This window comes from Monodelphis domestica, chromosome 7, assembly GCF_027887165.1.
Source record: "Monodelphis domestica isolate mMonDom1 chromosome 7, mMonDom1.pri, whole genome shotgun sequence".
Lineage (NCBI taxonomy): Eukaryota > Metazoa > Chordata > Mammalia > Didelphimorphia > Didelphidae > Monodelphis > Monodelphis domestica.
Window position 1 is genome coordinate 216,532,185 of NC_077233.1, and position 16,091 is coordinate 216,548,275.

The 16,091-nt window shown below is 43.9% G+C and overlaps 1 protein-coding gene across 1 annotated transcript in view; it reads right to left on the bottom strand.

Moving 5' to 3' along the window:
- Positions 1-16,091, bottom strand: part of LFNG (LFNG O-fucosylpeptide 3-beta-N-acetylglucosaminyltransferase) — a 30,535-nt gene that overhangs the window by 3,387 nt on the left and 11,057 nt on the right. The window contains exons 2-6 of the mRNA XM_001366805.4: positions 6,333-6,381; positions 4,690-4,789; positions 4,047-4,200; positions 3,590-3,675; positions 1,199-1,364 (exon numbers count right to left, since the gene is read on the bottom strand). Of these exons, the coding sequence (XP_001366842.2) occupies positions 1,199-1,364; positions 3,590-3,675; positions 4,047-4,200; positions 4,690-4,789; positions 6,333-6,381 (555 nt within the window). The remainder of the gene's footprint in view (positions 1-1,198; positions 1,365-3,589; positions 3,676-4,046; positions 4,201-4,689; positions 4,790-6,332; positions 6,382-16,091) is intronic.

Consider the following 16,091-nt stretch of genomic DNA (forward strand, 5'->3'; position numbering starts at 1 on the left):
TGTTATTACATGTAATTGGCAAAATAAAATACCTTTACCAAAATAAAATAAAATAAAAATGATGCCTATGGAATGTAAGTTCTTTGTGGGTAGGAACTGTCTAGACAATTTTGGTTTTGGATCCTTAGTGATTCATCTGTAAAAAGGGGCAGGGCTAGAGTTTTAGTCTTTTTTTGTGTGTGCAATGGACTCTTTTGGAAGTCTAGTGAAGCCTATGGATTCGTTCTTAGAATACTATTCTCAAATGCATAAAATGAAATCTACAGGATAACAAAAGATGCCAATTATGTTGAAATATAGTTATCAAAATATTAAAAAACATAATTATGGATTCCAAGACCAGACGGTTTTTAAAGTACTTTCCATATCTAAAGTTCAGTTCTTCATAATAGTAATAATAATAATTATGACTAAGGCAATGCGGCAAAAGTCAACAAAAAGCAGGGAGACCTGGGTTGGAGTCCCACTCTGACACATATGTATTGGTTTTATGGCATTGGGCAAGTCACGCAGTCTTTAATTCTCTAATTAATAGACAATTCTCTAAGACTATGAAATGCAGAGACGATACTGACCTGTCTTGACAAAGGCAGCTTTCTAATTGCTAAGTTCCCTATGCCAATGAAATCACAGGTCCTATACCCTATTAGCAATAGTTGTTCATTCTTAGATTTGATCTCTCATAAGTACCTGTTTTGAGTTCAACCTTATGACAAATGCTATGAGAGGTTCTGGAGAAATATGGAAGAAATATAAATTCTGTATACATGGTGTTGGCCATCTGGGGCTACCATACAAATTCTGTGTGGATGCCTCCACCTCCCTATGGGCTCCACTTTTCAGCACCCTTTTTGATGTTGCCTTCCATAATTAGAACAAGCTTCTTGAGAACAAAGGCTTTCTTTCTTTTCAGCTTATATTTATATCTCAAAGTTTAGCCCTTTGCCTAGGGTTGGGGTAGGCTATTGGGCTTTTGGGGGTACCTGATGTTTCTACTCCCTATTTTTGTGATTTTAGGCAAGTCACAACTTCTCCAGGTCTCAAATTCTACAGCTTAAATGATAATAAAATGAAAGGGGGCAAGGGATGGATATCCTAAGGGACTTTTCAGACATAAAGTTATTAACCTATAATTGATGGTCTGATTTCTGACCCCCTTGTGGCCTTTGGGAGTTGGAGTTGAGCCGAGGAGCAGTACCTGTTTATGGAGCTCTGACTTGGGCACTTGTTGAAGATTCTCCAGGTGAGAATGGAACAAGTTGCTTCGAATGAGCCTCACACCCAACACAGATTCGATGATGTAGCCAATGGTACAATCGTCGGGCAGTCGGATCTTTTCTGCTGTGTTCATGAAGTGGCCCCCACTGAAGGAAGGAGAGAAGAGATGAGATGAAGGTAGAGGGTCATCTCCTTTGTTATTCTCCTAGTCTAAACTTCCAAAGAGGGAGGAACTCCAGAGAAAACAGAGCAAGAGGAATGTAACCATCCTCTGCTGGCCTAATGGAACGGATTAGAATGCTGGAAAGAATACTAACTGATTGATCCTTGTGCCTTTTCCTTTTAGGGGAAAGCAAATCCCAGTCAACTGAAACATCATCCACATGGTGATAACAGTAATAGTAGCTGACATTTATATAGTGCTTTACAAATGATGCAGCAAGGCACTGTGGAGTGCTTAGGGCGTGTTGGAGCACAAAGGACAACATGGCCATCCAATGCAGCTGAGGAAGTCTCCAGGTGTAACGACTTTTCATGCCAATGGACCCAGGCTTCCAACGCCAAGAGAGTGGGACTGTCTCTGTGCATCGACTTTTCCACTTAAATCTTCATGCACAGGTGTCTTTGTGCACAAAAACGCACAAAGACAATCGTCATCCTCGGTTCGAGAGACAACCAACAACAATCCCCCTGGATCCTCACAAATTCCTATCCCAGGGCACCATTGTTCATGTGGAAGACAACCAAGGGCAGAGGATGAAAAGAATTGGATGTAGCCCAGCAAATGCAATTTTAAAAAAAGTTAGCAAGTTATAAGCACAAACAAACACTGATTTATCCAGAACTCAAAACCATCAGAAAAGCTCCAGTGAGGAGAAATGTCTAAGTTCCTAATAAGTGCCTCAAAGTTCTCAGAGGCCATGGAAGACAGTAGAAAGATGGCTTGGGACTTCAGAGTGAAGAGACCTAGGTTTGAATCCCGATTCCACACCTGGTGGAATGTGAGAACTTGAACAAGTTTCTTAGTTTCTTGGATCCTTTTGCCTAAATGTAAAATGGGTATAATACTTGGATCATCTCCCCTCATAATATTGTAATGAAGAAAGTACAAGGTAAAGAACTATGGAGGTGCCACAGCTAGGTGGCACGATAGATCACGAAGTCTGGAGTTAGGAAGAGCTGAGTTCCAATCTAGCCTCAGATACTTACTGGCAAAACACTTAACCCTGTTTGCCTCAGTTTCCTCATCCATAAAATGGGCTGGAGAAGGAAATGGCAAATCACTCCAGTCTCTCTTCCAAGAAAATCCCAAATGGAGTCTTAAAGAATCATACATGACTGAAATGATTGAATAAACTGTACTAAGCTGAAGGGATCATTCCCCAGTTGCAATGCTATACAGGAATGACAACCTCTTTTCTTTTGTATAAAGGGATAATAGTTATTGATCTGCTTCCCAGAAGGACATATGGTAATAGCATAGCAGAATGATTACTATCCTGGCTCCTCCACTTGCCAGCTATGTGACCTTCAGCAAGTACTCTCTCCTGGGAGTCTCAGTTTCCCTTATTTTTAAAGAAGGGCTTGAATTTCTTTGAGGCTGTCCCAATATTAATAGTAGTGATCTCAGAATTTTTATCAGCATAAGTATATCTCATTTTAAATAAAGTTACCAGGTTCATATGTAAATTCTACAAAAGGCAAATTGGGAATGGTTATTTGCTTTACAAACCAACCTTCAAAATAATCTTCTTTTGGATAGAAAGTCAGGCCTAGAGATGGGAAGACCTGAGTTCAAATTTGACCTCAGACACTTCCTAGCTATATGACCCTGGGCAAGTCACTTTTACACACACACACACACACACACACACACACACACCCCTTACTCTTCTTATGCCTTAGAAACAATACATAGTATCTCAAACTCAAGTTTCTTTAGGCTCCAAGTCTAGGGCTTTTCTCACTAGACCAAATAACTTCTGAAAAACAACAACAACTACATTCTAAGATGTAATTTGGAAATTTATACTTGACAAAAAATAAACTTATACTTTATAATGTGCTCATTATAATTATTAAGACTGCTGCCCCCACCAGCAGAGCTTCAAGGGCATGGCTAAGGTTTCATTAGAATCTTTCTCTAATCTATTGGGGAGCACAAAATAAATAGCATTTATTTCTCCAGCTTGGTTCTGGGACCTCTTTCTAAACTGAATGGCTAAGAAGGAGTCTAGAGAAAGAAGAAAAAATGAAGCCCGAAGATGCTACTTGAGGAAGAAGGCCAAGACCCTGTTCCAAAGCTTTGCTCATTCATTCTGGGCATTGGAGAAAAATGAAATGATGTAGACATGGAAGGAAACTCTCTTACCTCGCCCAGGGACTCATCTTCAAGGCCAGTCCACGGCTGATGCAGAAACCAGCCCCACCAGTGGCGAACCAGAAATGAACGGGACGCTGGAAGGAAGACACGCCAAGGTCACTTCTTTGCTTCCTGAGAGTGGCCTTTCTAAGCTAGGAGTAATGGAGATCCTTCATCCTCCTGATATATTCCAGAAAGGGATGTGCCAGATTTGCAATGATTTAAAAAATAAGCAAACTCCCCAAACTAGGTTCTAACCTATGGTTTGGGGATGTGACCTTAAGCAAGTCATCCTACTTTCCATTTATCACTTGACTTTTAGGGCTGGGCCACAGTTTTGCCATCTGATCAGTGAGGTCAGATGAGATGACCAAAGCCTCCTGTGTTTCTAAAGTTCTAGTCTCAGCTTGACTGTCCAGTCTCCATCCCACTTGACACTGAGGCTTCCCCGGCTCTGATTGCTTACCATCTTGTTCTCACTGATCCTCTCTGTGGCCTGGATGGGCCGGTCCAAACTGGGCTTGCCAATGTAGACATCTTGAGTGTGAGGGTAGCTAGACAGCAGTTTGACAAGTGTTGGCACGTTGACATAGTTGTCATCATCCACATGGCAGAACCACCTGAAGGGAATACAAGAGGAGAAATGGTTACGGAGATCCTGGTGGGAATAATCTGGGGGTCAGGGAGAGGGCCAGGAACCATCCTTAGACATGTCATGGTGGCCTCTGGGACAACCCCAGAAAACGATCTATTTCTTCCCTACCATCTAATATAGGGGAAGACACTCCTCACTGCTCAGACATAGGGCTATAGGACTGGGGATGAGTTGAAATAAGTCATCCATAATCTTGTGTTTGGATGCTCACAAAGGGCCCACATTTTTAGGGGGACAGAACTTTTGAATTTAATGGATATGATAGGAGAGACCTGGATCCCAGCCTTTATTTACTAGTTGTATAATACTGAACAAAAGACTTTACTCATTAGACCTCGATTTTCTCCCCTATAAAATGGGGATGATGATACTTTAAGGGCAGGGGAAGGAGAAGGTGAAAAGGAATGAAACAAATGGGAAAAGATGGAATTCAAGGAGTCCTCAAGTCACTTACTTCCTTCCTGACTCAATGAACTTGTCATATTCCACTGCCATCTTGCAGGATAAAGCCTGGCGGCTATGGGCTGCAGAGCAGTTGGTATTAATGACATTGCCTGTGGAGAGAGGAGACATATGTGAGTGAAGATTCCTGCAATCTTTGAGGAACACTTAATATATTTCTGAGCAATACCTCCCTGAGAGAGGACAAGCAGTGTCTACTTTTTATAGATGAGGAGACAGAGGCCCGAAAGGGCTGAGTGATTTGCCCAAAGACACATAGCAATTTAGTATGAATTTCAAGATTAGATTCCAAGCTTTCTAGACTTCCTTGCTTGGGCTACTTCTACTATCTCATACCAAGAATCAGCAATCTTAAGAGCCATATCCCCACCCAGGAACCTGGCAAGAAGTTAAAGATTGGGGGGAGGGGGAGATGGTTTGGGGGTGGTAGGAAATAGGATGAGAATGGAAGGGAAAAATTGAGTTTAACTAAATTAAAGTAACTCAGGAGTTTCAAGGGGGTTAGGGGTGAAGACGGAAGTGGGTACTAGGTGATCTCTTAGGGTCCTTTCCAGCTCTGAGATTCTCAGATTCCCCAATCCTAGACCCAGTAGCCATAGATTTTGCTGAGCACAAGGCCACTAGGAGGTAGTAAACATTTAATTAGTACCTACTATGTGCTAAGTGCTTCTTACAAATATTATCTCATTTGATCTTCCTGACCCCTTGGAAGATAGGTGCTATTATGATCTTATTATCTGAGGCCAACAGAAATTAAGTAACCAGTCCTGAGTCACACAGTTGGTAAGTGTCTGAAGCTGGATTTGAACTACTGGCTAAGTGGTTCTGGGTGGTGTCAGCTACAATCACATCCTGGAGAAAGTCGAAGGAAGAAGATTGCACCTAGTGGCCCTTTCTCATGTGATCAGTCCCCAAGTAGGTTGGCTTAACAGACCTCTTGGCTTCTGGGAGACCAATTGGGAGGGACCCCAACCCCCAGAAGAGAGGGCGCTGTGGAGGGCTATTCCCAGGGAAAGGGGAGAGAAGAGGGCCTGGAGGCTCCAGGAGGGCTGTGGGAGCCAAAGCCCAGCCCTCCCCTATTCAGTCTGCATTTTCCCAGCACTAGCCACCTGTTACTTGCTGGGCCCTCTCAAAGGGAATTAATTCAAGGCCTGAAAGGGAATCATTTACATGAGAAGAATGGGGAGACCTGACCCAGACTGGAGGGGCGGGGCTGCTGAATAAACACTCAATGAGTAAACTTCTTCCCATCTCCGCAGCCACCCCCACCCCTGCCAGCAGAGGATCCCCCTTCCCTGGGGGAGGGAACCAGGGACGCTTTTAGACTGACTACGGCAGGTTCTGTGATCAGGGAAGCTTAGGAAAGAAGGTGTATGTTCCCCCTGGGACCCGTGGATTCCCTCCTTCACTATGTAACAGGGCTAGAATCTTCCCTCCCTCCCCCTAGACTGGTTCCCTCCATTTCTGCAGTCCCACCCCACACAAGGACAGCCTGAACCCCTTGAGTGGTCAAGAAACCCTTTCTTCAGATGATGGGAAAGGATGGTCCTTTCCCCTTTGGTAGAGAACACCTGGAAAGTCCAAGACTTTCTTCCCCCAAAAGCAAACTCTATGGTCACTGACTGGGAGACTTACCTGTATGTCGCTTCACCACTTCATCTTCTCCATCGGTGAAGATGAAAGTCTGGAAGACAAAAAAAAAAGGAAGCATCTCCATGAGCCACATGTCTGGTGCCCAAAGCTCCGTTGTAGGGAAGGGAAGTGAGATATTCAGCTACTATATGCTACTGTGAGCCCTGGATATATGGCACTCAGACCTCTGGCTAGTCCTCTGAAGAGCTCTGTAGCATGAGTGTTGCTCAGAATCAGTGGTACAAGCTCTTTCTTCACCATCTTGGAAAGCTGGGGCTGGAACTGGACAGCTTCAAAGTAAAGGAGCTCACAGAGACTCCTGCAGGAGTACAGGAGTGAAAGCTTCCCATCTGTCTAAATCCCACCTACCCTTTAAGGTTCAACTCAACCACCCTCTCTCCATGAAGCCTTCCTGGGTCTCCTCTGGGGGCATTAGTCTTTCCCTACCTGGAGAGTTAGGATAGCGACACTATCACTCTTCTAGGCTGGTTCTTAATTGTTTATTTTATCTCCCTAATGAGACTAAAAGCTTCTCTCCCAGAGGGCAAGGACTGAACCACATCCTCTCCATATCTGGATGGGCACCTTCAATTGTACTCAACATACACACATGGCACATTGCAAAAGCTCATATTCAGAGAGGCTTAAGTTTGAGAGGAAGCCACTTGATTTAAGGGATAGAGCTGACCTCAGAGCCCAGGAAATCTGGCTTCAAATCTTGCCTCTGCCATTTGTTATTTAGTTATTTTAGTTGTTTCCAATGCTTCCAAGACCTCTTTTGGGGGGTTTTCTTGGCAAAGATACTGGAATGGTTTGATATTTTCTTCTCCAGCTCATTTGACGGATAAGGAAATTGAGGCCACAGGGTTAAGTGACTTGCCCAGAATCACTCAGGTGTCTGAAACTGGATTTAAAGTCAGGTCTTTCTGACTCCAGGCCAGTGCTCTATGCACTTTTCCACCAAGCTGCATATAGGCTGTGACCCCAGGCAAGTAAATTCTTTAGATAATTCTCAAAAACCTTAAGGGGCAAGGAAGATAAAGACCTACAAAGCCTTAGCTTCTGCATATGGGAGATCCTTTAGAGCAAAGAAATTAAATATCAGGTCCAGTCCCTATCTCTATCCCATTCAAGTTGGCAAAAGGCTTCACATAACTATCTCTTTGGACCCTTTTAACAATCCTGATAAGTACTATTAACTCCATTTTGTAGTAAGAAATTTGTGTTGGAGTGGGGATTAGATCCCAGGTCTTCTACCCTCTATGATACCCGTCCCTACTTCCCCTCTCCACCAAGCACATACTAAGTACTAAATAAATATTTGCTGAAATGGGAGCATCAACGTGTAATGGAAAGAACCCTGAATTAAGAGTCAGAAGTTCTCTGAGATCTAGTCTTGACTCAGTTTCCCCCTTCTGTAAAAACTTCATGACTCAGGCTGCTGTCCATGTTTAGTCTAGAAAAGTTGAAACACTATCTAGTTGTCCCAAGTGACATTCAGAAATAGAACAGTTAGGGCTTCTAACCTGAAAAGTGTTCGGAGAAACAGAATATTCTTACTTCTAATAATCATCTCAAAAAAAAGGGGGGTTTGATGGCTCTAAACTTTTTTTGAAGATAAAAGACACTGACTTTCTGCTCTTTCTTTCCTTTAGAAGGGGCAGCTGGGTGGCTCACTCGATGGTCTGGAGATGGGAAGTCCTGGATTCAAATGTTATCACAGGTACTTCCAGTGTGACTCTGGGTAAATCACTTAATCCCCTGTCCTCTGGAAGAAAAGCTTTTAGTCTAATTAGGGAGATAAGGTAAAAAAATTAAAGAATCAGAGAAAAGAGTGATAGTATCAGTATTCTAACTTTCAGAGAAGGGTGCCAGCAGAGGTAGCCAAGGGCCCTTGGAACTAATATACAGTATTGATTCTAAGACAGGAGGTAAGGGGAGTGGGGGGTGGAGAGGGAGGGAGAGAGACACACACAGAGACAGAAACTGAGTCTGAGAGATATGGGGAGATGCCTGCCTCTTTCCTAACTGGCAGCAGTGAGGTCCAGAGCCTCCCTACTTCCTTCCCCCAGGAATCAAGGGCCTCCAGGCCACCTCCCCACACCCATCTAAGCCTCACCCATCTGCCGAACCACTGAAGGTCATGCCTGGCAGCTGCTTCATCTCCGGCACGAGCCCAACCTGGCCGGCCCGCCTGCACCTGTGCACACACGCACAGACACACGGCCTGCTCCCTCCCACCCCTGGCCAGGTAACTCTCTAAGTCAAACAGAGCCCCAGCAGCTTGGAGCCCAGCCAAAGGCCCTTGCCTGCTCCCACTGGGTACCTGCGCCACCTGGCCCGCCAACACTCCCTTATTTACATAGCTAATTCCCAGCATCTGGTGATTGTCCCGGGTGGAGCGCCTCTCCGAAGCGGAGGGGTGGGGGAGGAGAAGCTTTGGGGAGAGTCGGGAGTGAGGGGGAAGAGGAGGAAAGGAGGCTTTGGTTGTGGGAAGAAAAAAAAAATCTCAATCAGAGGCTGGACAAAGGCCCCGTAGAGGAGAAAAGCGTCCCTGGTCAGCTGCCAAGCTCCAGAAAAAAAAAAATCCAACTCGGGACAATGAGGGCAGAGAAAATACCCCAGACAAAGAAGATCGGGGCTGTGCAGGGATCCTTGGAGCGATGAATTACAAGCGAGCTAACTGCAAGCTGGCTATTGTCCCGGGCTCCGCTTTGTCCGGAGGGGGAGGGGAGCGGGGGCACCGCGCCGCTCAAGCTGGAGGGAGGGGAAGAGGGGCCCATAACAATGTACGGGGGTCCATCCTGCCCCCACCCCAACTTTTACTCAGTCCAGGAGAGTTAAGTAGCAATAGTTTGCTCCACCATTAGCATACAGCTGGGTTGGTTAACTGGAAGAAAGGGGGCAGAGAGAAAGGCTAAAATTGTTTGCTTAGGTCCCTGGGGGAGGCCGCAAGAGGCTTTTCTGGGAGATAAATAGCCATCCTAGAGGGAGGAAGGAGAAGCTCGGCGAGGAGGGAGATAGAAGTAAGCTCAGCCACAGCCAGGCTAGCCTTGTTGGTTTGGAAGGAAAACAACGGATTTTTTTTTTTAATTTTAGGGGGTTTTTTTTTTGGTGGGTTGGGCGGGGCGGGAGGGGGGGGGCACGACAACCTGAGGGCAGGGAAGAAAGGAGGAGAAGAGCTTATCTTCCAGGTGGGCAGAGATGGAATGAAGAGGCCCGGGGCCCCAGAGGGGGCAGGGTACCCAGGGAGAGGAGGCAGAGCCAAGATTAGGGGCAGGCGAGGCAGGCACAAGCCTGTGCTGGAGCAGCGCCGAGATGGGCGATTTGAAACAGTAATAAACGTACATATTCTTTTTTTTTTTAAACCCTTACCTTCTGTCTTGGAGTCAATATTGTGTATTGGCTCCAAGGCAGAAGAGTGGTAAGGGCTAGGCAATGGGGGTCAAGTGACTTGCCCAGGGTCACACAGCTGGGAAGTGTCTGAGGCCAGATTTGAACCTAGGACCTCCCGTCTCTAGGGCTAGCTCTCAATCCACTGAGCTACCCAGCTGCCCCCAAACGTACATATTCTTAATGCCAGAAAATTCTGATCGCCAAGGTATAGACCTTGTGAAAGTTATGACAGTGGTTGACATTTACATCTGACTTTAAGATTTATAAAGCACCTCGCTTCTTACGTGCCTGGCAGGCTGCTAATAATGCTTAAGAAAGGTTTATTGACTGCTTAGTTGGAGTATTAGTGTGACGGCAAGTTCCGAAGGCTGAAAGCATAGGACAATAAGGGGAAGAGGGGCTCAGAGAACAGTATGGTGTGGGCAATTTGTACTTGGGGTTGGGTAGGTGGGCGGGGTTACATTAATTTTCAATCTGCCTCCCAAGAAAGCAGCGAGAAGAATCCTGGGCTTGGAGTCAGACGTCCTGGGTTTGAATTCTGCTGTTATTGTTCACAATGTTACCTCTGCTACCCTACTATGTTATTTCCCGCACTGCACTTAATATAGAACTTAGCACTGAGGAAGAGCTTAAATAAATGTTTAATGGCTAATGTTTATTTACCTGTATAACCTTGGGCAAGTCAGTGCCCCCTTTCAGGCCTCAGTTATCTCAACTGTTAAATGATGGATGACTAATAATAATAGCTAGTGTTTATATAGCTCTTTAAAGTTTGCAAAGGGCTTTGACTTATGTTGTCTCATTTGATCTGCACAGCAACTGTGGAAGGTAAATGCTAGTATCATCCCATTTTACAAGAGAGGAAACTGAGGCAGGCAGAGAGATTAAGTGACCTCTTCAGGGTGACACAGCTAGTATTTAAGGCAATATTCAAACTCAAATCTTCCTGATTCCAAGTCCAACTTTATCCACTGTGCTATCTAGCTGCCTCAATAGTATTTAAGCCTTCAAATCCAAGACCCGAAGTAAAAGAACCATGGTCAGGTTGCTGACCCAGTTCCCTCTCCAACACAGACAGGGTGGCAAGAAGGAATTCTATTTCAGGATGGCTTTGTGTCAACAAAACCCACACTTTTATGGAACCCCAGTTCTAGTCCTGTAGAGATTAAGAGAAGCAAGTCTCCTGCCGTAGGGGATGTGTGGCTCATCACAAAGGAATGTTCCTTGTGTTCTATCCAGTATTTGTGCCCTTCAGAGGCCAAGTGCAAGTTTGGGGTGTGTAAGTAAAACAGCAGAAGTCCATTATTCTCCGTTCCCCATCTCTTCTACAAACTAGGTTAGGGCCCTTATGTTCCATAGGTCACCTCGTCATTCTATTGTTACTTAGTCCTTTCTGGACCTCACTGACTCTGCTCCATCTCCAAATTCAGGTGGGGTGATCTTCCCCTACCCCCACCTTTCCCCAAGCATTCACACACACATAATACTCTATCAAACCATCACTTACACATAGAGGAATTCAAGAGGGAGGGCCACAAAAAGGGATAAATCCCATTAAGATACCTACTGAGGCTATAATTTTTTTTCATTTAAATTTTTATTTATTTAATTTGAGGCTATAGTTATTTTAAAAAAATAAGGAAAATACTTTCTAAATTAGATCAAGGAGTTCAGAGGGCTCCTAAAGTCATTCCTTAAAAACAAAAACAAAAAAAAAAACACAAAAAACAGACCCTCCCAGCTATGCAGGAGATTAAAGTCAACTTTATTTTAACAAGATACACACACACACACCACATACACATACAGAGCTAGCCTTGGCTCCCATCACTCTAAACAGAGCTTTACTGAACCTCTACTACCACCACTACCCCCTCAACCTCGGAACAGGAAAGGGCCACACGACCTGCCTCAAAAGAAACTCCGGAAAGTTGTAGCCTGCCTGCCTGTCTCCTACCGCTCAGGGCAGGAAGGGTACCATCGGTCCAAAGCCCTGGGTGTCACCTTTCTGGGCCTATCTTGGCCCTGCAGATTCCTCATGAACCCCACTCACTCCTCCTCCTCTCCACTCCCAGTTCTTTCTGGGCTCTGGGCAGTAGGAAGCCAGCCAAGAGAAGCAATTCAAATCCAAACCATCCAGGCCCTCTCTCTTCCACTTTTGTTTTATTTATTTTCTTAAATGATTGGATCAAATTTCATAAGATTTAGAATGGGTAAGGAACTTAGAGGTCAACTAGTCCAGCTTTTTCATTTTTCAAGAAGAGGCAGCTCGTGGAAATTAAATGTTTTGCCTGAAGTCACACCAATAAATTGGGAAGGAGTGGAGGGATTCATACTCAGGTCCCTGGACTCTAAAGCCTTTGACACCTGAATTCTTTCTGGAGAATCCTCCAAACTCACTCTTTCAGCTTTTGTACAGTGGGGAAGATGGGAAAGAATGGTGGTGGCTCTGCCCCAACCAATTCGTGAAACACTGAGATGAATATCCCCAATGGGGTGGGAGATCTGGGTTGGTTGCTAATTATGTTGCTGGTGGTGTCTGACTCTTCATGACCTCATTTGGGATTTTCTTGGCAAAGGTCGTGGGGTGATTTGCTATTTCCTTCTCTAGTTCATTTGACAGATGAGGAAACTGAGGCCAACAGGGTGAAATGACTTGCCCAGGGTGACACAGCTAATAAGTGTCTGAGGTCAGATTTGAACTCATCTTCCACACTCCAGGCCTGGGGCTCTATCTATTTCACTACCAATTAGCCATGCTGGTAATTAAATATCCCTAGGCAAGTCACTTAGGCTCCAGAGGCTCAGTTTTCTTATTGGTAAAATGGGGTTAATTCTAAGACTACCTACATAAAAGGAGTTGTCTTGAGGATCAAATGAGTTGTTGTATATGAATTATGCTGCAAGACGTCTGAACCCAGATAAATAACATAGCTAGTCTTCATTCAGGAGGACTGAAGATGAAACTTACACCTCTTGACTGTCAGAATTGGTGGCATATGACAAGGGAGAAACCAGATGTGCTAGATGTGGACCAAGGTGGGTTTTTTAAAACAATATTTCCCTTTCTATTATCATTTCTTAGATTTGTAGGTTTATTTTGTGCCCTTTGATCTCACTGATGCTATTAATGGTCTCAATTAGTATCTTTGCTGATACCCTAGGATTTTCTAAGTAAACCATCTCATCAATAAATAGGGATGATTTATGCCCTTTTTGCCTTTGTCTATGCTTTCATGAGTTTTCCCTCTTAATTCTATTAAAAGGAAGGGTTGTATTTGGAAACTACAATGATGTAAGAAACAAAGCTTCAATTTACAAAAAAAAAAATTACTTCAAAAAGCAAAAGGCTTTTTGCCCCCAGGTGAAATTATTTTTAATGAAGCCAGCATACTGCTTGCAGATGGATAAGTTGTCCTATGGAGTCAAAGATATCTAGTCTAGGGGGCAGCTGGGTGGCTCAGTGAATTGAAAGTCAGTCCCAGAGATGGAAGGTCCAGGGTTCAAATTTGACCTCAGACACTTCCTAGCTAAGTGACCCTGGGCAAGTCATTAACCCCATGGCCTAGCCCTTACCACTCTTCTGCCTTAGAACCAATACACAGTATTGATTCTAAGACAGAAGGTAAGGATACACACACACACACACACATATATATGATAACTAGACTAATTTTACAGATGGCTAAACTGAGCTGAGAAAAAAGAAGTGACTAGTTCAGGATCACACAAGGAGGTAGCAGAGCTTGGATCTGAACTCAGATCTTATATTCGAAATCCCATGTACTTAAAAAAAAAGGCAAATGGGGATTAAAGTGACTTGCCCAGGGTCACATAGCTAAAAGATATCTGAGGTTGGATTTGAACCCAGGTCTTCTTGATTCTAAGCTTGTCACTCTATCCACTGTGCCATCAGGGTTTAGGCTCCCCCATTCACTAGTTGAATAACAGTGGGCAAATCCCTTGATTGCTTTTCCTCTTAAGTGTCCTCATCTGCAATAATGGCACAATACCTTTTGTTTGGTTGGGGATATTTTTTGTTTTGGGGGGCAGGGTGCCCAATACTTCTTTCATAAAACCCTTCTCTATCCTAACCCCTCCCCATCTGATATTATATCAAGAACTGGTTAAAATAATGGATATCAGGGAGTTTGGAAAACTTAAAAGAACTATCAAAATGTCTTTATTTTTATTAAATTTATATTTTCTCAATGAATGAAATTCAATTTTCTTTCCCTCCTATCTCATCTCACCTTTCCTGATCCCCACTGAGAAAGAAAGAACAACACAAAAATGCCAAGAAGGCTCTCAATGGCTCAATTCCTTTTTCATAGCCTCAAGTATTCTTCATCTGTAAAATGGGGCTGTGGGGAGGAATAGACAACCCTAGTTCTAAATTTCACAATTTAGAGGGTTTCTCTAAACCATTCCCCTACAGATGCACCATCAGTGAGATGTGGAAACCCATGCCACTGACAATTTCTGGGAATCTTAAGGCATCAGCCTTTCCTCTCCTTTCCTAAAGAAAAAATCACCTGGCTGATTTTAGCCATTATCTTCCCCCATGGTCTCATCATCCACTGGGAAAGGAGGCTTTATCTGACTTTCCTCCTTCATCCCCTCTCCACACGATAGAAAGCAATGGTTCCTGCACTGGGTTGGTGTAGGGGGCTTCCTCAAGTTTACCTGTTATTCAGCCCACCCCTTTCATTCTCTGAGTCCCTGAATGGACCCCTTAAAAGAGCAGGACCCTGAGGGGACCCCTGTACTGGTGAGTATTGTCTGTATGGGGTGGGGGTGGGGGAGACACACAGGAAGCAGCATTGTTCAACAAGCTGCAATGGAAAGAAACACAGGATGCCAAATTCTGGCCTGGAACAATTGTAGCCTTGGTGAAGGAGGCCCCCATGGTGGCAGCTCCCCCAAGGTTTGGTGAAAGTGGAGGAGTGGGGAAAGGGGGGGATACCAGCCAATTCAGTGGCCCATGATTCCCCTGGTTATGCAGAAGGGAATAAAGCCTTCTCCCTGAAATCCTGGAGCTGAGCGCTGCTTCCCCCCCCCCCCCCCCATCTAAATTCACTTAAGAAGAAGAATTGCCTTAATTGAAAGTTTGGGGATAGATGATGGAAGAGAAGGGGAGGGTATTGGATACTTGTTGGCTTTAATTAATAGCAGTTAATGACCCAAACTTTCTTCAGGCTGAGGACAATTAAGCTATTTTTCCTGAATTCTGTCCTTTGGTCCAAATAAGATTTTGATCTAGAGTAAGAAAGGGAAATTTTCTGGATCAATATCATTTAAAGAAACTCCAGCACCTAGCAGAGAGCCTACAGCAGATGCTTAATAATTTCTTGTTGATTATCTAGTACAATCTTATTACAAAATGAGGAAAGAAGAAGAAATCAAGACCTAGAAAAGATAAATGATTTGTGGGTGAAATCAGCCTGTTACAGTGGAAAGAGTCCCAGTTCTGGAGCCAGAGGACTTGGGTTCAAGTCATGTCTATGATGTCTACTTCCTATGTAATCTTGGGCAAAGGGCTTTTACTTCTCCACACCTCAACTTTTCTCACCTGTGAAATGAATGTTTTGGAATAGATTGCCTTCAAGGTTTCTTCCAACTCTAAATTTATTATCTTGGGGTCCTGAAGCAGCTAGTGGATGGAGTGTTGGACTCAAGATCAAATATGTCTTCAGAAACTTAGTAAATAGTGACCCTGGGCAAGCCACTTAATAAGTTTGCCTTGGGTTCCTTATTTGTAAAAAGGGATAATAATAGCACCTGCCTCTCAAGATTGTTGTGAGGATCAAATGTCATAATAATTGTAAAGAAAGTACTTAGTACGTGTAAGCACTAGGAAACGTTGTTGCTTTTATTATTATTATCCTATCAAGTAATAGGTGTCAGAATCAGAATTCAAACCTAGATCTTCTGACTCTAATCCAGGTTTGATTGCCTTCTTTGATATCAATCTCAAAATTGAGAGAATGTCCGCCATCATCTTCCCACTCCAAAAGGCATCCCTAGCTTTCCTATTGAATAGGCCAGGATACTCCCCAAACCTCTAATCCAGGTGGATTCCTCCCACAAAGACGGAATTTCAAAGACAGAAAGAATCATCTAAAGAATCATTTCATTCAGTGCCTCCTTTATTTCGCATTTTTTCATTAAGGGGATTGGAGGAAGGAGAAAAAAAAAAACCTTGGGCACCACTGATCTAATTCAATCCCTTTATTTTACAAGTGAGGAAACTGAGGCCAGAGCCATATGGATCTGTTTTCCAGAAATGTATCAGAACTTAAAAAAAAAATCTTTGTCTATTTTGGGTCTATACCAATGGAAGAGATCAGAATTTTAAAGCTGAAA